This window comes from Euphorbia lathyris, chromosome 10 (genome assembly GCF_963576675.1).
Source record: "Euphorbia lathyris chromosome 10, ddEupLath1.1, whole genome shotgun sequence".
Taxonomy (NCBI): domain Eukaryota; kingdom Viridiplantae; phylum Streptophyta; class Magnoliopsida; order Malpighiales; family Euphorbiaceae; genus Euphorbia; species Euphorbia lathyris.
In genome coordinates, this window is record NC_088919.1 from 7288230 (window position 1) to 7306160 (window position 17931).

The following is a 17931-nucleotide window of genomic DNA, read 5'->3' on the forward strand; positions in this document are numbered from 1 at the left end:
CATTAATATAAGATGTGTGATGTCAAATTTTTGAACAGTTAGAATGCTAAAGATTGAAGGGTAGACAAAACATAAACAAACTCATCATTTGTTAATAAAATTTAAAATTGAACCGTTTAATAAAAATTATTAAGATTTTATACGTAAAGACTAAATTTATTTTTTTCCAATAAGTTAAATTTGTACTTATCCAACTATAATATATAACTACTAACTGCTCTAAAATACTCCTATAAATTAGATGGTCTAATTATAAAAAAAAACTTTATTTATTATGTAAATCATTTTTTTTATAAAATTAGTATTATGAAATAATATTATTGTCCCGATAATATCTTCTCCTTAAGAAAAAAAAAAAAAAAAAAAACACTTTTCGGTTGTCTCCGACAAATCATCCCCCGCATCAGGAGAGAGTGAGGAACACTCGCGTAGAAAACGCGTGAGGTTTTAAAACTACCGAAACATACACAGAGAACACAAAGTTATACCTTAGCAAGTCACCTTCGATTCCATCTCGTATATAATGTATTTATTTATTATTTAATATTTATTTTCTTTACAAGTAATATTTATTTTCTTCCTTGCTCGTTATTTTAACTTTTTTTTTTAATATTTATTGTTCTGGCTTTTTTGTTTTTAATCATCACGACTCTAACGAACCCTTCTCTCTCTCTCTCTCTCTCATTTCTCTCGTATTGGATTTCTTCGCGATTATCCAATCTAGGGTTAGGGTTTCGACAGTGATTGTTAAGGAATGGGAGGAGGCAATGGAGCTACGGATGAGGTAAGTGAATCGGCCGGCGGTGGAGCTGAAGTCACCGTCAACATCAGATGTTCTAATGGTGCGAAATTCTCGGTTGCTATAAGCCTATCTTCTTCTGTCGAAACTTTCAAAGCTGTGCTTGCTGGGAAGTGCGATGTGCCAGCTGATCAGCAACGCTTGATTTACAAGGGTCGGATCTTGAAGGACGATCAAACCCTACAGAGCTATGGTAATATTACCTAAATCTGCTTTTCCTTTTTGATTTTGAGCGTTTGCTTTGAATAAAATCTGTGTGTTCTTCGTGGATAAAGAGTATTGAATTTTTTGGCAGAAATATGATTATGAAAGCTATTATTCATTTGGCGTGATTTTTTGGTTTTGATTATTGTTTGGGTAATTAGTTTATAGTATATGCGGATCTTCATCATTATGATAAGTTAAGGTCTCAAGGATATGGAATTTGGTTTTAGATGTTAAAAACTAGAATAGCAGCTATTGTAAAGGGAAGTGCCAGTAATGCTGAAACTCTTTATTTTCTCAAATAAGGGAAAGGCTCTTAGCAGATTTTAGGAGAGGATAAGTTGATAACGACATAGGCTGGTCTAAATTTAAAAGCTGGCAGGATAAAATGGAAAATCCTTTAAAATTTACATTGTTGATTATCATTGAAATGTTTTGCGAAACAATTGGAGTTTCTATTAAAAGCTATAGCTAACTAGAACCTGAAAATTTTGGATTTTGCTATTTATTAAAAGCAAATATTCGTTGTACAAACTTTATGAAATCGTGAACGCACAGCAAGTAGCCTCACTTTATGTTCGTGTGTTACTATTAATTGCTGATTGGAATCTTTTAAGCACAGATCCATTTGTTTTTAGTGTAAAAATGTGTTATTGTGAACATAGGCTGGTCTAAATTTAAAACCTGGCAGGATAAAATGGGTAATCCTTTAAAATTTACAATGTTAATTAACATTGAAATGTTCTGCCAAACAATTGGAGTTTCTATTAAAGGTTGTAGCTAACTAGAACCTGGAAATTTTGGATTTTGCTATTTATTAAAAGCAAATATTCGTCGTACAAACTTTATGAAGTCGTGAACATACAGCAAGTACCCTCACTTTATGTTCCCGTGTTATTATTAATTGCTGATCGAAATCTTTTAAGCATAGATTTGTTTTTGAGTGTAAAAATGTGTTGTGAACATATGCTGGTCTAAATTTAAAACCTGGCAGGATAAAATGGAAAATCCTTTAAAATTTACGATGTTGATTATCATTGAAATGTTTTGCTAAACAATTGGCCTTTCTATTAAAGGCTGTAGCTGACTAGAACCTGAAAATTTTGGATTTTGCTATTTATTAAAAGCAAATATTCGTCGTACAAACTTTGTGAAGTTGTGAACGTATAACGAGTAGCCTCATTTTATGTTCCCATGTTATTATTAATTGCTGATTGGAATCTTTTAACCATAGATCGGTTTGTTTTTTATTGTAAAATTGTGTTAATGTGAACGTGGAGATTTTCTAGATTTATTGCGCTGATATATGTTACCTTTTTTTGCTTGACTTCTATAAATTCACAATTATGTAATGACTGTACTTGAGAACTTTTTGAACGATGGGTCCATGTGCAATATACTTTTGCTGTTAACTGGGTAGTAATATTTATAGATGAACATTTGCACCTCTAAGGATTGGCCCAAGTGGTAAGCCACTCATACGCACTCATACCTCTGCTTGACAGGTTTGAGGTTTGAGTTCCTACTTCGTCAAATTTAACCCTTATTGGTAGGTGAGCTGTAAATTCCACTGTAAATCCTATTAGAGGTTTGTGGTTTCCCCTTGCCTTGGGAATGGGTAGGCCTACCACCTAAACTTTTTGTAACAAAAAAAAGGTCAACATTTGCACTTCAAAGTGACTTCAACAACATTAATGTTGTAATTGGTGATAGTTATTGTTTATATAAACAACTTCCTCCTATTGGACTGATCATGAAAATGATATCTAGCAAGCTGTCATTAGATATTCTATGATCCCCTCTAAAAGGTTTTGTTTTGATATTCGTTAGGAATCTTTTCCTATGGTGGCTACGTGCCACCATAATCTTTTTAAGAGCTGATGTTTCTATTTGTATATTGAGTTATGCGACAAGTGAATGATGTCTCATTTCTGTGCCATTTATCTAAGCTGAATTTGTACTAAGGTAGTAGATGTTAACAATAATTAGGAAACAGGCATTACAAACTTTAATTGGTCCTTTATATACATGTAACATGGGTTGCAATGTTTCTTTCTGTTCAAAGTTATGTAACTTTCATAGCTTATATCACTGTTCTCTTAGATTGTTCAGCTGTTTGGGTTGTGGCATTATGTTATTTATTTTTGGTTAATCTTGTCGTGGAAATGAAGAAAGTAACAGCAAGAAGTAAATAATAAAAGAATCCCATAAGTTTTCTCCAAAAATATTGTTGGTCTTGAATTTCCCCTTGCAAGTTCTATTTTTGCCTTTTCCACAGAATCTATTCCAGAATAAAAATGTGTGTAAAAACTTGCCGTGTTATTTCTAAATTGTTGGTGGTATGCTAGGTTTTTTGTTTTCTCTCTTTCTTTTGGCATTATCAGAGGTTATGGGTGCTGCGGGATGAGATCATATGGGAGCTTTTGTTTAATGTTCTTTCCATCTTGGTGTAGCATTATAACTTTATAGATGAAGGATATAATGGTCAATTATCAATGAATGATATGATGACTTATTCTATGCAACTTTTTTTTCCTTTTATGATGAATAGGCTTGGAGGCAGATCACACAGTGCACTTGGTCCGTGGTTTTGCACCAGCTGCTGCACCCAGTACAGCCCCTGCTAACAATACTGGAAGTCCTAATACTACTACTACTACTAACACACGGGCTGTTGGTGCCAATGAAGCTGGGGCATTTGGAGGATCTGGTCTTGGGGCTTCACTGTTTCCAGGACTTGGTTTGAATGGGTTGGGTGGAAGTGGCGGTGGTGGTGGTGGAGGTTTATTTGGAGCTGGACTACCAGAGTTTGAACAGATGCAGCAGCAATTGACTCGGAACCCCAACATTATGAGAGAAATTATGAATATGCCTGTTGTTCAGAACCTGATGAATAACCCTGAGATCATGAGAAACTTGATCATGAACAATCCTCAAATGCGTGAAATAATTGATCGAAATCCTGAGCTAGCTCATATACTGAATGATCCTAGCACCCTTCGTCAAACACTAGAGGCAGCAAGAAACCCTGAGCTTATGCGTGAAATGATGCGCAACACTGATAGGGCAATGAGCAATATTGAATCTTCTCCAGAGGGATTCAACATGCTCAGGCGCATGTATGAAACTGTTCAGGAGCCCTTCCTGAATGCAACTACAATGGCTGGAAATGCTGGAGCTGATAGTACAAACCCCTTTGCAGCTCTTTTAGGGAACCAAACAGGGACTCAAGCAAGTGATGGAACAACTAACCCTTCAACTACTAATGCTGACTCCACTGGTTCTCCAGCTCCAAATACAAACCCACTGCCGAACCCCTGGACTGCTACTGGCAGTAAGTTGTCTTTCTCACTTTTAGTGCAGTGTTGATGTGAATTATTAAAATAGTAACAATTTTGGAGTTTCTTAATGGAAACCTCCCTTGTGTTTTGCTTGATGTTTTCCTTTTATATTTCTTCTGCTTTTGTATTATTCCTGTGTTAACAAACTGGTGGTAGTTTTGCTACAAAAGATTTTTTTTCAAGAGTTATTTCAGATGTACTAGAGGTTTGAAGCAAATAATTCTTATTATGAAAAAAAAACCTATGTTATGCTATATGTGATCTTTTTCTTTTAATATTCTATTATTTTGTATAAATTCTTTAAACTGTTTGCTTGATGCAGTGCAGTCATACAATTTTATTAGCTTCTGTTTCCGTTTCTGCTTTTCGCATCTTTTAAGTTATTGTTTCAGTATTTAACCTTGTACTCAAAACTATGTTAATGTTTGCTTATTGGCATACTCATTTCAATTCTCAATATGCCATGTAGTATTTTTTAGAAGGTTGAAGGAAGGGGTTTGGAGGATTAAAAAAAATATTAAATGTTTAATGCCAAAATCATCTACTTAGCTACCTTTTTTAACCTCATGGTGTGGGTTAATATTAAATTGTACCACCCTAATGATTTTACATCCAGTGATTTCTTCCAGAAATTCAAAACAAAGTGGTATAATTAACTTCGTTATGCATTATGTTCATTGCTTTCCTTTCCATCACCCTTGATCATTCATTCACTTTGAAAAAGATCATGATTCAATAACTGTTTTTTTCCTGAACTGTTTGAGTAAATTCAAATCTGGCAGCTGGTGGTGTCCAAACTAACACCACAAGGTCGAATACTGCTGGGGATGCTAGGCCACAGGCACCTGCTGGTCTTGGTGGACTTGGTCTTCCAGAGTTTGACAGCATGCTTGGCGGTACTCCGGATTCTAATATGATGAGTCAGATGTTAACAAATCCAGCTATTTCACAAATGATGCAAAGCCTCCTTTCAAATCCTCAGTACACGAATCAGGTATTTTGGGTCTTTGTGTTTCTTGGTAAATTATTATAATATTTTGGAATAATTTGCAAGCTAACATTATTTTTTTGTCCTTCAGATTCTTGGCTCTAATCCTCAGTTTCGTAGTATGCTTGATTCCAACTCTCAATTTAGAGACATGATGCAAAACCCAGAATTCCTTCGCCAGTTGACTTCTCCTGATACAATGCAGGTAGTTTTCTTTTGTCTCTATACTCTCTCTTAATCTCTCTATGTGCTTGCACCTGTATGTTTATCTCTCCTGGTAAGCATACCCCTGCAAACATTTTAGTGGATCAACAATGGATTGGAAGTTGCGATTAGATATGGTAATGTTTTTAGTTGAACTAATCATGAACTTGTCATGAGGTTTGCACCATATCTCCAGTACAGATTAAAAAAATAGAATAATAAATGCTCTCAATTTGTCTGTAGTGATTAAGATTAGCTGTTATGGTTTATTTGATGCAGCAACTTTTGACATTCCAGCAAACTCTCCTGTCTCAACTTGGTCGGCAGCAGCCTACCCAGTGAGTAGGCTTTTTTGTTGTTTATTTTATTTTTAAGTTTTCTGGAAAGCTATGACAAACTTTGTAGGATTCATCTATAGGTTTCACAGCCTTCATCTGTTGGCCAAAAAAATAACAACAAAAAAATATCATTGCGCTTGTTTAGTTCTTTATTCTGGTTTACTAAAATGTTGCTCTATTGTAGGGAACCGGGTCAAACTGGTGCAGCAGCAGGTACTGAAGACAACCTAGTCTCTGAATATACCTTTATTGTTTTTTTTTTTCTGAAATTATGGTTACAATTCCTTCTTTTTTTCATTTTTGATGCATGATTTGATCTATCTTGAAGTCGGGAGTTATGAAATTTCAATTTTTTCATCCTCATATTCTTTCATTGCTTCTGAATGTTTTTCCCAATACCTTTCTACTTGGTTACATACAGTTCACTTTTTGGGCTGTTGGTTTTTTGGATCTCAAGGAAGGAATTTGACTAGATATTATGATATCTTTCATAGTAGCATTTGGTTTGTTTGTACCAAATTAGCTACATTGAAATTGCCAGTTTAGCCTATGTCATACAATGAGGGGTAGCTTCGGTATGATGTAGTTTTCCAATTTTGGAAATAGCATCTAATAAATGCAGTGCACTATGGGACTTTCTGCAGTGGAACACTAAATATAATTATCAGGAAGCATGTCAGGTTTCCGCTTTAATTTTGAAAAGCCCGTTAAAAATTACAGGTCTCTCGGAATGATTTTTTGTGCAAGCGTGTCCTGATTATCCTAGTCTGGAAAGTCCAGGAAATTTTGTTGACTGCTTGTCTGCAATTGGCTTTGCATGTGATTTTTTTTCCTAAATATTCTAGCAATGAATGCACTATTAAATGTTTTGTTGGATTTCGTTCTTTTTATTTGTCATTGCCATGATATCTGTAAGACAGAGAGTAGAATATGCCCCCGCTTGCATATTCTCGTGCACTTGCTCATAAAGTAGTTTCCATGCAGTGGATTAGTTTAATTATTTCCATAATTGCAGGGACTCCTAACAATATGGGTTTGGATATGTTAATGAACATGTTTGGTGGCCTTGGAGCTGGAAGCCTTGCCGTTCCAACCCGACCTAATGGTTTGCAATTTTGACCCTTGTATTTCTTTTCATGCTTTTTGTATGCATTATTTCAACTAAATCCATATCTATATTTTCAGTTCCCCCAGAAGAACTTTATGCAACCCAATTGACACAGCTTCAAGAAATGGGTTTCTTCGATACACAAGAGAATATACGGGCACTGATGGCCACTGCAGGTAATGTCCATGCTGCGGTGGAACGACTTCTGGGAAACCCTGGTCAGTAATTTATCTATATTCTATTTTACATGTTCGGGCGGGTGGCCATTTGGACTGCTTGAAGTCTGTCAGTCTACGATCTGATCCTGAGTTGTAATTCAAAGCCCTCTTTTTGGGTATAAATAAGTTCTCAATTATTGATAGTTAGGGGCTGTGAACATTCTTGGTGTGTCTAATGATCAATCATCGGATGATCTTATTCCGTCTTCTTCTTCCTCTCTCTCTCTCTCTCTAGTGAGGCCAGCCAGAGTGTCCTGTACATACTTTATATTAAGATTTGTTATATGAATTTGTCTGCAAAATTTATTTAGAACTTTCGGAATTTTGCAACATTCTTTTTCGGTTTACTCTTTAATTATCCAGATTCTGTTGTTTGGATAAATATATTTACTTCCTGCTGACGATTTTGTTCTTTCGTTTCATTTATCCCCTTGTCTGGAGAGAATGAAATTGTGAATTGTAAAATTGCTCTCTTTTTTTGGGTAAAAGTTTAGCCTGAAATAACAGGTAGACAGTGTCTAAAGACATTGGTTAAACATAGGTTAAATTTCACCTAATTTGGATGGAGATTTTACATAACCGTTATCCCCTAACATGTGTTATTTTGACGTTATCCCCGAACATGTGTTATTTTGACGTTTGGAACACGTGAGGTCTTAAATTTTTTTTTGCTACATAGATGTGGAAATAATTAATTAGATTAAAAAAAAGGAAACAAAACCAAAACATCCTCAATGTGTTAATGGCGTAATTGTTATGTCTCCATTCAAATTACCTATTTTTTTTTATTTAGGATAGGTTTTGGGATTGGTCTTCTGATGGAAACATCAAAGCATATTGTTCATTTATTTATTTTTATTCCTATGCATTTCAGCATGAAATTGAAGTTGTAAAAGTATAGTATTCTAAATCTGTTTTGTTTTCAAGTGAAGTCCATCATTTCACTAAATATCAATATAATCTTGTTTAGTAACAAAACTGGTTTATGTACAAGGTGCATATTTGGAATGCCCACAAAAATTGGCTATTCAATTTTTTTTTTGTTTATTTAAAACCCTTAAATGATCAAGATTGTTAAGTTATTTTAACGTTGAACACATTAAAATTTGTATCTAAGGTTCAGATAATTTTTAGCTCAAACTATTTCGAATTCTACTGTACATGTAGGAACTGTACATGAACATTTGATATTTACAATTGAAAATTTAAAATGAGTACTTTCTTATTGCAAAAATAATTTAAATTGATCTTAAATACTTTAAATCTGATATAATTAAAAGCTAAAAGTGTGGAAGTTGTTAATGTCACCTTAGTGTGTTTTTAATGTCGTTTCAAAGTAAAAAACTAGCTAAATATTCATTGGAATATTAAATGATAAATATACCTTTCGTACTTCTCTCTCATAATTCTATTAGAATTCTTACTTCTCTCATAAAAATTAACAATAGGAAATAATTATTGCTTCTTAAATCTTTTAGCATTGGTTATTAATTAATTATCATTATTGCAGATACTAATGCCATCTTTCTGGCCCATTAATTATTAATTATTATTGCAGATATTAATGCCAGCTTTGTGGCTCATTATTGATTTATTAATTGTTATTGCAGATATTAATGCCATCGTAGTTATTCAGTTTACATCTAAAAGGAATAATGGAACTAAATTAACAATTCTAAAATTACCAACATCAAATAAGCTAGAAATGATTAAATTTAAATAAGCTAAAGAGTTTCTTTTATAATTTATTATCAATGGTAATAATATTTACTAAAAAAAGAATATTAGCAAATTAGGAAAAATAAATATAAACCTTCATTAAGAAAACAAATTATCACTTGGAACCACAAAAGAAACAGCTATTTTTACAAATCGGAGTGTTATTGTTTTGTTCTCAGCAATTGAAGTTTTACATGGATACTTTCTAACAAAAATTGACCAAAAAAATCAATTTGATTACAAAGTATAAATAAAATGGTAAATGAGGAATATTTGTATATCATATCTTGAAAACAGGTTTGATTCCAAGAAGGAAAAAACATTTCCTCATTACCACAGCCGTTGCTTCACATAGCAAGAGTCTGCTCGTTTCCTCAGCTGAACCAACCACCTGCCACGTTTTCCAATATCAAACTCGTTAGTACACCGTTATTCATTTCATCTGTATTAGAAATTTGCATTTTCAACGGTTTGCAAGTAGTTTGTAATGTCTGATTTGACTATGCAAAACCTTCGAAAGATCAAGGACTTGAAAATGGTATTTTTCATATAAGACCAAATTAGCACATAAAAGGCTCAACATAACTCTAGACTTAGAGACCTGTGGCCAATTTAGGGCACTGATGTTTGGATTAAATTAGCAGATTTGCCTCAAAAGTCATAAAAAGGCCTATTTATCACTATTACTTATCAAATCTTTGGCCGAGTGGATCTGTGAGGTCTGTAAATTAGCCGAGCCATTCATGAGCGGCTAAGCATTCGGCTCGATTTATAAACAAGCTGGGCTTAAACACGATTTTGAGGTGTGATTCGTAAATGAACCGAGCTTAAGCACAAAGAAACTTGGTCGGAGCAGACTCAGTTATAGCTTCGTGAACATGTTTGATTATAATGTTCATAAAGGGAGAAATGTAAAACTAAGTAGTTTTGTGTGGAATTTTAGTTTTGTAAGGTTCAAAACTACGTAGTTGTCTTGAAGATCCAAAGCTCCGCTCGATTACAGCCTTATGTGTTTCATGTGTAAAGAAAAGAAATAAAAAGAAAATAAAATAAATTTGACTCGTCGAGTTTCATCAAGTATGAACTGAGTAAGCCCTGTATAGACTAAATCAGCCTGTGTTCCCACTTTGTTGGACAAATTGACATTTGATTAAACTATTGATGTTTTCAGCATTAACATAATGAATCTTTTAGCATTAGCATAAGACTTAGGGAAAAGTTGGGTTATACCTGGCAATTTGAATAAAATTTGGAGAAGTATTCGGACAAGTTATATAGATACTCGCACAATACATTCGGTAGGAGATTAGTGCAGGCTTCCTCAACAGTCTGAAAAATAAGTACAAGCTCATCGTTACAACATACTAGTGAGCCGGAACTTCAAAACACAAGCAAATATCAAGTGATTGTTAACCAATTATGAGACGTCTTACCTCAGCAAACTGTAGTAAATGAAGCCCCAACGCACGCTCATCAGCATGACCCAGCACTAACTTACCCGTCTGCATCACAAACAAATATCGGAATTCTTTAAGCACCATTCAATGATTTTGAAAGATATTGAGACTTCCTAGTAAATGCCTGGATATGATTGGATTACAAGACAAAATACAGGGAATGGGCAAGGATATTGTAGGCAGAAAAATATAGGTTCGCCATTGAAAGCTCTTAGACAATCAAAGAGCATAAACAGTATTATCATTTATCAATGCAAATGACCGCTATCACCTCGGCTTAGATTTTTTTCAAGATAACAAGTCCTAAAAGGCTAAGAAAAATTGAAAGTGACAAATGATAATCAAGTCGAGAAGTGTACGAAGAAAGAAATGGAATTACTGTCTACGAACCATGGAGCATAAGTTTTCAATTGAAACTAAGATAACTTACTTTCTTCAACCCTTCCATGTCTTTACCAGATTTCCTGATGATCGAACAGATCCTAGCGTGCGCATAGAGCAAATAAACAGCCGTGTTGCCCTGTTGTGATGTTTTTCAAGGTAACAACACCATGTAAATACCGGTAAGAGTTATGCTATATTGAAGAGAAAAAGTGACATAAAAATTGGAATAGAAAAGACAACTTTAGATTACTCTTTAACAACAAAACAACCAACTACAAGGGTGGCATAAGCCCAGTACATTAAAAATTAAATTCTGATGAACAAGTTGAGGTTCATCTGATAACTTCTGTACTAGTACCTTATCGTTAAGCATCTGATCATAGTTGAATGTATAATTGGTCAATCTGTTGTTCTTCAAGTCAGCATACCTGACAACCAATAATATAAAATAATTAAATAAACTCATTTATATCAATAAACAACGTTGAGAGATAAAAATGTAGTAAGCGAGTGCAGTTCAAGCTGCACGCTTCCACACACTTGAATAAGTAGACAGTGAGTTTTAGTCATTAGAATCGGAGTGTAGATAATGCAGCCATGGGTCAAACATATCATTTCTCAAATTTGGCAATTTTCCGCTTTCTTAATGGAAGCAAGCTTTACAGCTTTTTGATGGGTTAGGTCATATGATTTAAAGTTTCTTTTAATTGCTTCATGAATCATTAGTATTCTGGAAGTAGACAGAGTGACTCATTTCTTATAACTCAAAGTGAAGGCTCCTTGAAAGCGTAATTTCTTATGAAGGTTTTCATTTCTATGCCTCTCCTTAGTTTGGAATTTTCAAATCCTGAGACAGTAACCGAAAAGCTTCATTTCAAATATGCATCCTCAATGCTCTTATAATTGCATCCTACAGCAGCCTATATTCAAATCAAATTATGAAGCTTAATTTTCCTACAGCCAAAAAGTTTCAAGACCAAAATCCAAACTTATCCTCTTTACAATCTATCTTCTTTATTCCCAAAACACGTCAATCCACAAACATCAAATGCTCTCTATTGTTCCAGAACATAACATCCAAAAATATCAAGTCCCTGGTAAATTTTAACGAAGTGCTCAACTCAGTCCTAAATGTAAGACATCACCAATTCAACCATCCTAAATGAAAGACATCACCAATTCAACCATCTTTGAGCAGGCCGCCGCCAAGTCAACTGGTAATGGTAACTAATATATAATCTTGAAGACTTAGAAAAAGAAAAACTCAAACTAAAATAGAAAGCTTACTTGATAGCACCATAACCAATTGCCTCAGCAGTCTGCTCAAGCTCTTCTTCTGTCCACTCTTTATCTTTACCTGTCCAGGATTGAGCAACAATGCTTTACTCATCAGCTTGAATGTGGAAAAATCTCAAGCCTTAAGTTAAAATTTGTAAAAGACTCGGAATACGTAAGGCGCATAGGGATATAATAGATAAAAATCGTAGATGATTCTAGTTACCATACCACGTTCAACAAGTTCTGCTTTGCTTCTAGTCTTTGCTTCATCCAGTAAATCAACTAACCGGACCACTTCAGTGGCCCGAGTTCTAAATCGCTTACCATCATCTCCAAGAACAAGCCCAAAACCAACATGGCTGGCTTTAGGATATTTACCATCATCAGCTGGGAGCCACCCTGCACGTTTGGCAGCCTCCAAAAGAATTCCACATAATTGTGAGATCCTCAATTTACATTTTTAAATAAGGTGTAGCACTATCCCAAGAATTTAGAGGATGCAATGCACTCAAATAAATAAAAGGTTAGGTCTTACATTAAAATGAATTAAAAAACACGTTAATGAAATATGAAAAGTGTAGAAATCATATGTATAATGCATAAAGTCCAAAAGGAAATACAAGATGCCGCAGTAGATACTTACTTTAAATACCATATCAAAGTGCTGCTGCTGGCCAACATCAGTAACATATATCATCCACTCTGCTTTCTCCTCATTAAGACGATACCTATACATAATTATCAACAGTATGATTTTCAATTGGCAACGGAAAACCTAGCCCTTTTCTTTCCTAGCAACCCATCAACACATCACAGAGAACACGTGTTGCTTAATGTGCACAAGCTACATACACGTTCAAAGTAATTGCACATGGTCTCCAAATAAATTTCCAGTAGCAAAAGGCAAAAAACTTAAAATGAGGATGACAAAAAAAAGCACATTCTCAACACAGAAGACTATGTTGCAGTAACCATTTAAACTTATATTATACCACTGATATCAACAGTTACAATTAAGCAACTACCAGCCAAGTCAGCCTTGCAGCAAGGGTTTTGGCCAAATATATTACTCAATGATCCTTTGGGACCCAAGAATCTTTCAAGACCATAACACAGAACAAAGCAAGAGAAAAAAGGCAAGGTAAAAATGATAGAAGATGGGGCAGCCTATTTTGAATAAGCATTATAGGCTTCAAGTTTCCAGTTGATGAAACAATAAAAAAGAGCAGAAATACTAGAAAAATAACATCACATTGAACAGGTATATAAACAAGCACCCGAATAGATGAACGACTAAGGTGCTTTGGACAACATGATCAGGTAATAGAGAACAATGAACTCTAGCTTTGTAAAGTGATAAAATGAGCTTACCAAATAGCAGTTAGATCAGTTGAAGCATAGTTGTAACCACCATCACTCTTCACAACAATAAGAGGTATATTAACCCCTTCAATAAAGATCACACGAGCACCTTCACTTTCTTCAACTAATCCTTTATCACTTAATGCCTTTATCACCCCTGGAATGTGAGGATTATAAAAGCTTTCTCCCTGTGAACAGAATAGCAATAGGCATTTTTCTTAATTTTCTTGTTATCGTACAGTTGGAGGTTGTCATTCAAATAAACAATGATAGATGCAGATCAGCTTAGAGAGACTTGATAAGATGAAGCAAACCTCACCCTTGCCTGCAACTATAAGATCAAGCCTCAATTATAGGATACTTAATCTCTTTAAGTAAAAAGAAATACATACATATGTTTTTCATCAAATATCATAGTATCAGCTAAAGATTTACTCTGATGAAAATTCAAGAATAATTTCACAAACTATGATAGACATGTTAAACAAAATTCTTCTCATTCACTGAAGAACTAATGATTCATTCAGATATAACTTTACTGGAGACATTCCCTGTCGAAATGCAGATACCAGCACATGCAGATGCAAAATTTTCACCTTGTTATTATGCAAAAGATCGCATAAGAACTAATCATTCATTCAAATATAACTTTACTAGAGACATCCCCTGCCTAAATGCAGGAAGTAAATGTCTAAAATAGATTGGACATGATTAGATCAGACAACTCCAAATGGATATACAGCAATTTTAAGTGCTTTTTGCAACATATAAAATGGAGCCTTTCAAGAAAAACACAATCAAATTAAAAGCTAAATAGACACTGATTCACCACTCAATCAAAATTTTGGACTTCTTGTTTAAAGAATTTCATGCTTAGCTTCCATAAAACATTTCTCATGTTAGTATCTTAAGGAATTATTATATATAAAATCTGAGCACCTACCCTCTCCTCAAGATGAACTCCAAGGCGTTGATAAACCCTATCGAACTCTTTCCTACTGATATCACATATTTGTGTCCATGCTCCACGATACCTGGGGTCTCCACCCTGCATGCAAAACAAACTTTCACATTTGATCTATTGTGTAAAAAAATATGGAAGTGCTCATTACCAAGATATTGCACAATACATAAGTTTTTTGAGTTGAAAGACGCATAATTTACCTGGAGGCGAACCACTGCTTTTTGTGCCCTCTCCTTAAATTCAGAATCAGCATCAAACCTCTGTTTCGATGCCTTATAGAATGCCTTCACAATGCATCAGACAAGTTAGAATTTGTATCTCTACCATTTCTAAACAAACTATTATCTGGTTTACAAGTGAAAAATTTCACCCAAAAAATATCAGATGAACATCATTATGGAGGAATACCAAGTTAATATTGAAGCTATCACAGTTTAAGAAAGATTGCTATTTGAATAACAGTCTTCTATTATTCTATATTATTTGCATCTGATAAATAAACACTATAAAGGACAGGCGAAAAATTTCTTGTCTGATGTTTGTTGCATACTTGTGACAGAACAAGAGTACATTCTTCTTACACAAAGAACAGATAATTTAAATTGGCCCACACTTTGATGCGTGGTGCTTATTTGTAACAACTTATTTAAGATGAAATCAAAATGCTGCAGGAAATGTTTGCTCCAACATCTTAACTTTCACCAATGTGTACAAAGAAACAGTATTGACTCACCTGTAGATCTCCAATAGCTTGTTCATTAACATCCTCAAGGTTAGGAAAGTTCTCAAAGAGGAATTCAATCAACATGCCAAACTGCAATGCAATTTTAAATCTTTAAGCAAGACTCACTTTTGGTCCTTATGAAGGAGGAAGTTGGTACAAGAGTGATCATACAGGAAATATGCATTCTTAGAAACCAATACTAACCTGTGTCCCCCAGTCACCAACATGATTTCGTCGAAGAACATCAACCTTCGAGAATTCAAGTAGACGTGCAAGTGTGTCACCAATAATAGTAGATCTTAAATGGCCAACATGCATTTCTTTTGCAATATTGGGAGACGAAAAGTCAACTACAGCCCGTTTAACTGAAAGTTTAGGTGCCCAAGAGTCAATACCATCAATTAGCATCTTTTGAATTTTCTGCAGAAACACACATCTAATTTAAGCAACATTACAAGTATCTCTACTGAGGAGTATTAAAGTAAATTATTTTTTTTGAAAATAAAGTAAATTAAGTTAAACAAGAATAAAAGGTTAAAAAGAGAAAAAAACAAATGAGATAAACAGAAACCGTAAGAAGGCAAATACCTCAGCCATCCATGTTTTTGACAAAACAACATTCACAAAACCAGGACCTGCCACAGAGCATGATTCTATCACTTCAGATGGAGGGAGATTTTTCATAATACCCTGCCAAACAAAGATTGAAGACAAAAGGTCTCAATAAACATCGAATCGAAGCACATAGGGCAACATAGAACAAAAGAGAGTGCAATCAGAAAAAAGGGGAAATACAAGGAAAATGATCAATGCAGCGGTCAAGTAAGTTCTAACATAAAATTCCCATACCTGTCCCAGCGCTGGAGGACCCCTGAATTCAGTTTTTTTTCCTTTAATCTTTGCCCAAAGGCTCATAGCATTATTACTGCACAAAAAAAAAACATAGTCATATTGTTGGCGACTTAGCAGTTAGCACAAAATTAGCAGAAAGCAGGAATTTGTTTTTAGAAATAGGAACCAGAGGTTCAGTTTGAATATCACCATTGATAGTCGCCGAATTTAGCAGTGCAGGCAGCAACTAGAGGTTCAACATCCGGTTCACTAGGAGCCGTTATTCTAAGCGCGGTTTCAAAAAGTTTAGCTAATTGCTTCTTTGTACTGCCACCAATCTCCTCATTCTTATTCACCACAAACATTCAACTGTTAGCTTTAGCACTTAAACGACTCATTCATAACTGTATACTCAAATTAACAAGAAACAGCGAAAAATTAAGCTCACATTTGCCATTGTCGATAATTTATGTGCCTTTGTAGCAAAATTGCCCCTCCGAGACGTTTCTCTTAACAAGTCTGTCTAGTTCACCAACAAAAACAAAGGAAAATCCAAAATCAAAAACAGAAACAGCAGTAATTAACGGTCAACTGTAATTGAAAACTTCGAATTGAAAGTGAAGCTGAAAGAGAGCTCACCGGAGGCGGAGGGAAGAAGAGAGAATTGGAAATGAGAAAGACGATTGAAGGAAAGAAGAGGCGGCGTAGAAACCGGCGCCAGTGGAAGTGCTAAGAAGGAACCTATCATACTTTTTCAGTTTTATAATTTCTAATTATTTAGCCCTCATAAACCCTTATTTTAGGGCCAACCGAACCGAACCGAACCGTTCGGTTCTTTCTTCGGTTTGTAGGCCTCATGGGCCAGCTTGGGCCTCATTTTATTCCATTCTAACCTAAAATATGATTGGCAAATGTAGTGAGAACACACTTTCCCTTTATCATTTTTAATAAAATTAACGAGCCTCGAAGGGACAAGAAGTAAGCATTACAGGTAAGATAAAACTCGGAAGTAAACTAAAGAGTTGAGGACGAGTAGAGAAACGAGAAGATTGCATAAAAACATGTGATAACCCGTTAACTTGTCGCCTAATAAAATGGATAAAGTAAAGAATCGCTAAGAACAAAAAAGATCTTGATACCTAAAAATAAGGGTAATTAATTTATTAATCCCTATATTTTGACAAAACACACTGTTTAGTCCTTATATTTTCAAAAATATACGGTAAAGTCTCTAACATTTTTCTTGATGAACTGTTTAACCCCTAACGTTTTTCTCAGTGAACTGTTTAGTCCATGCCATTAGACTCTCATGAAGATTCTGTTAGTCAATTTATATTTGTGTTCTTCTTTTCCTTTATTATTCTTTCCTTTAAACTATACTGCATCTGAAATCAATTTTGAGTGTTCTTCTTCTTGATTTTCTTCTTAATCGTTTAAATTCGTAAGCATTGAGTCTGTTCTTTTTCTTGTTCTCCATACAAATAGCTTCTTCTTCTAAATTGAATTTCCTCTTATGAAATTCGAAGGTAAATAGTAAAGGGTAATTTAGTCATTTCCGAATTCATAAACGGTAAAAAATCTAACAAACAGACGGAAGGACTAAACAGTTCACTGAGAAAAAGGTTAGAGACCTTACCATGTGTTTTTGAAAATACAGGGACTAAACAGTGTGTTTTGTCAAAATATAGGGACTAATAAATTAATTACCCTAAAAATAATGTTCCCAAACTCAGATAAATCTTGCTCCGAAAATTGATTGACATCAACAACTACCTTAATACTTGTCTTAAACATCACTTGTTGCAGCCAATTTAATGCCTAAAAAACTGTGATTGCTTCACAGTCATTGACCATCGGCTGCATATCAATCTTTGATGTTCTAGATGCCAAGAAATTCCCCATCGAATCTTGAAGTATTACCCTAATCCTCACATGTTGAGAACCTAAAAATAAGGTTGCGTTCATATTACATTAAAGAAAATCAACAGGAGGACGGTGCCAAGAACAACACA

The 17931-nt window shown here is 34.6% G+C and overlaps 2 protein-coding genes across 3 annotated transcripts; one reads left to right on the plus strand and one right to left on the minus strand.

The window, feature by feature from the left end:
- The first annotated feature begins 625 nt into the window (after positions 1 to 625).
- LOC136208504 (ubiquitin domain-containing protein DSK2a-like) lies at positions 626 to 7513 on the plus strand. Its single transcript, XM_065999415.1, has 8 exons — positions 626 to 992; positions 3555 to 4337; positions 5127 to 5338; positions 5424 to 5537; positions 5816 to 5874; positions 6059 to 6087; positions 6890 to 6979; positions 7060 to 7513. The coding sequence occupies exons 1-8, from the start codon at positions 755 to 757 to the stop codon at positions 7206 to 7208; spliced, it is 1674 nt and encodes a 557-aa protein (XP_065855487.1). The 5' UTR covers positions 626 to 754; the 3' UTR covers positions 7209 to 7513.
- A 1484-nt stretch (positions 7514 to 8997) lies between these two features.
- On the minus strand, positions 8998 to 16676 carry LOC136208969 (arginine--tRNA ligase, chloroplastic/mitochondrial-like). Of its 2 annotated transcripts, none has more exons than XM_066000286.1 (18): positions 16559 to 16676; positions 16368 to 16442; positions 16130 to 16266; positions 15938 to 16013; positions 15677 to 15778; positions 15293 to 15508; positions 15098 to 15178; positions 14565 to 14648; positions 14344 to 14448; positions 13410 to 13588; positions 12682 to 12766; positions 12267 to 12453; positions 12048 to 12117; positions 11119 to 11188; positions 10807 to 10896; positions 10353 to 10421; positions 10150 to 10248; positions 8998 to 9310 (listed from the first exon to the last, which is right to left on the minus strand). In XM_066000286.1, exons 2-18 carry the CDS (start codon positions 16374 to 16376, stop codon positions 9200 to 9202), a joined length of 1770 nt encoding a protein of 589 aa, XP_065856358.1. In that variant the 5' UTR covers positions 16377 to 16442; positions 16559 to 16676; the 3' UTR covers positions 8998 to 9199. The 2 variants fall into 2 exon arrangements, with proteins under 2 accessions (XP_065856358.1, XP_065856357.1); XM_066000285.1 differs by having other exon boundaries at positions 16368 to 16438; positions 16559 to 16670.
- Positions 16677 to 17931: the final 1255 nt, after the last annotated feature.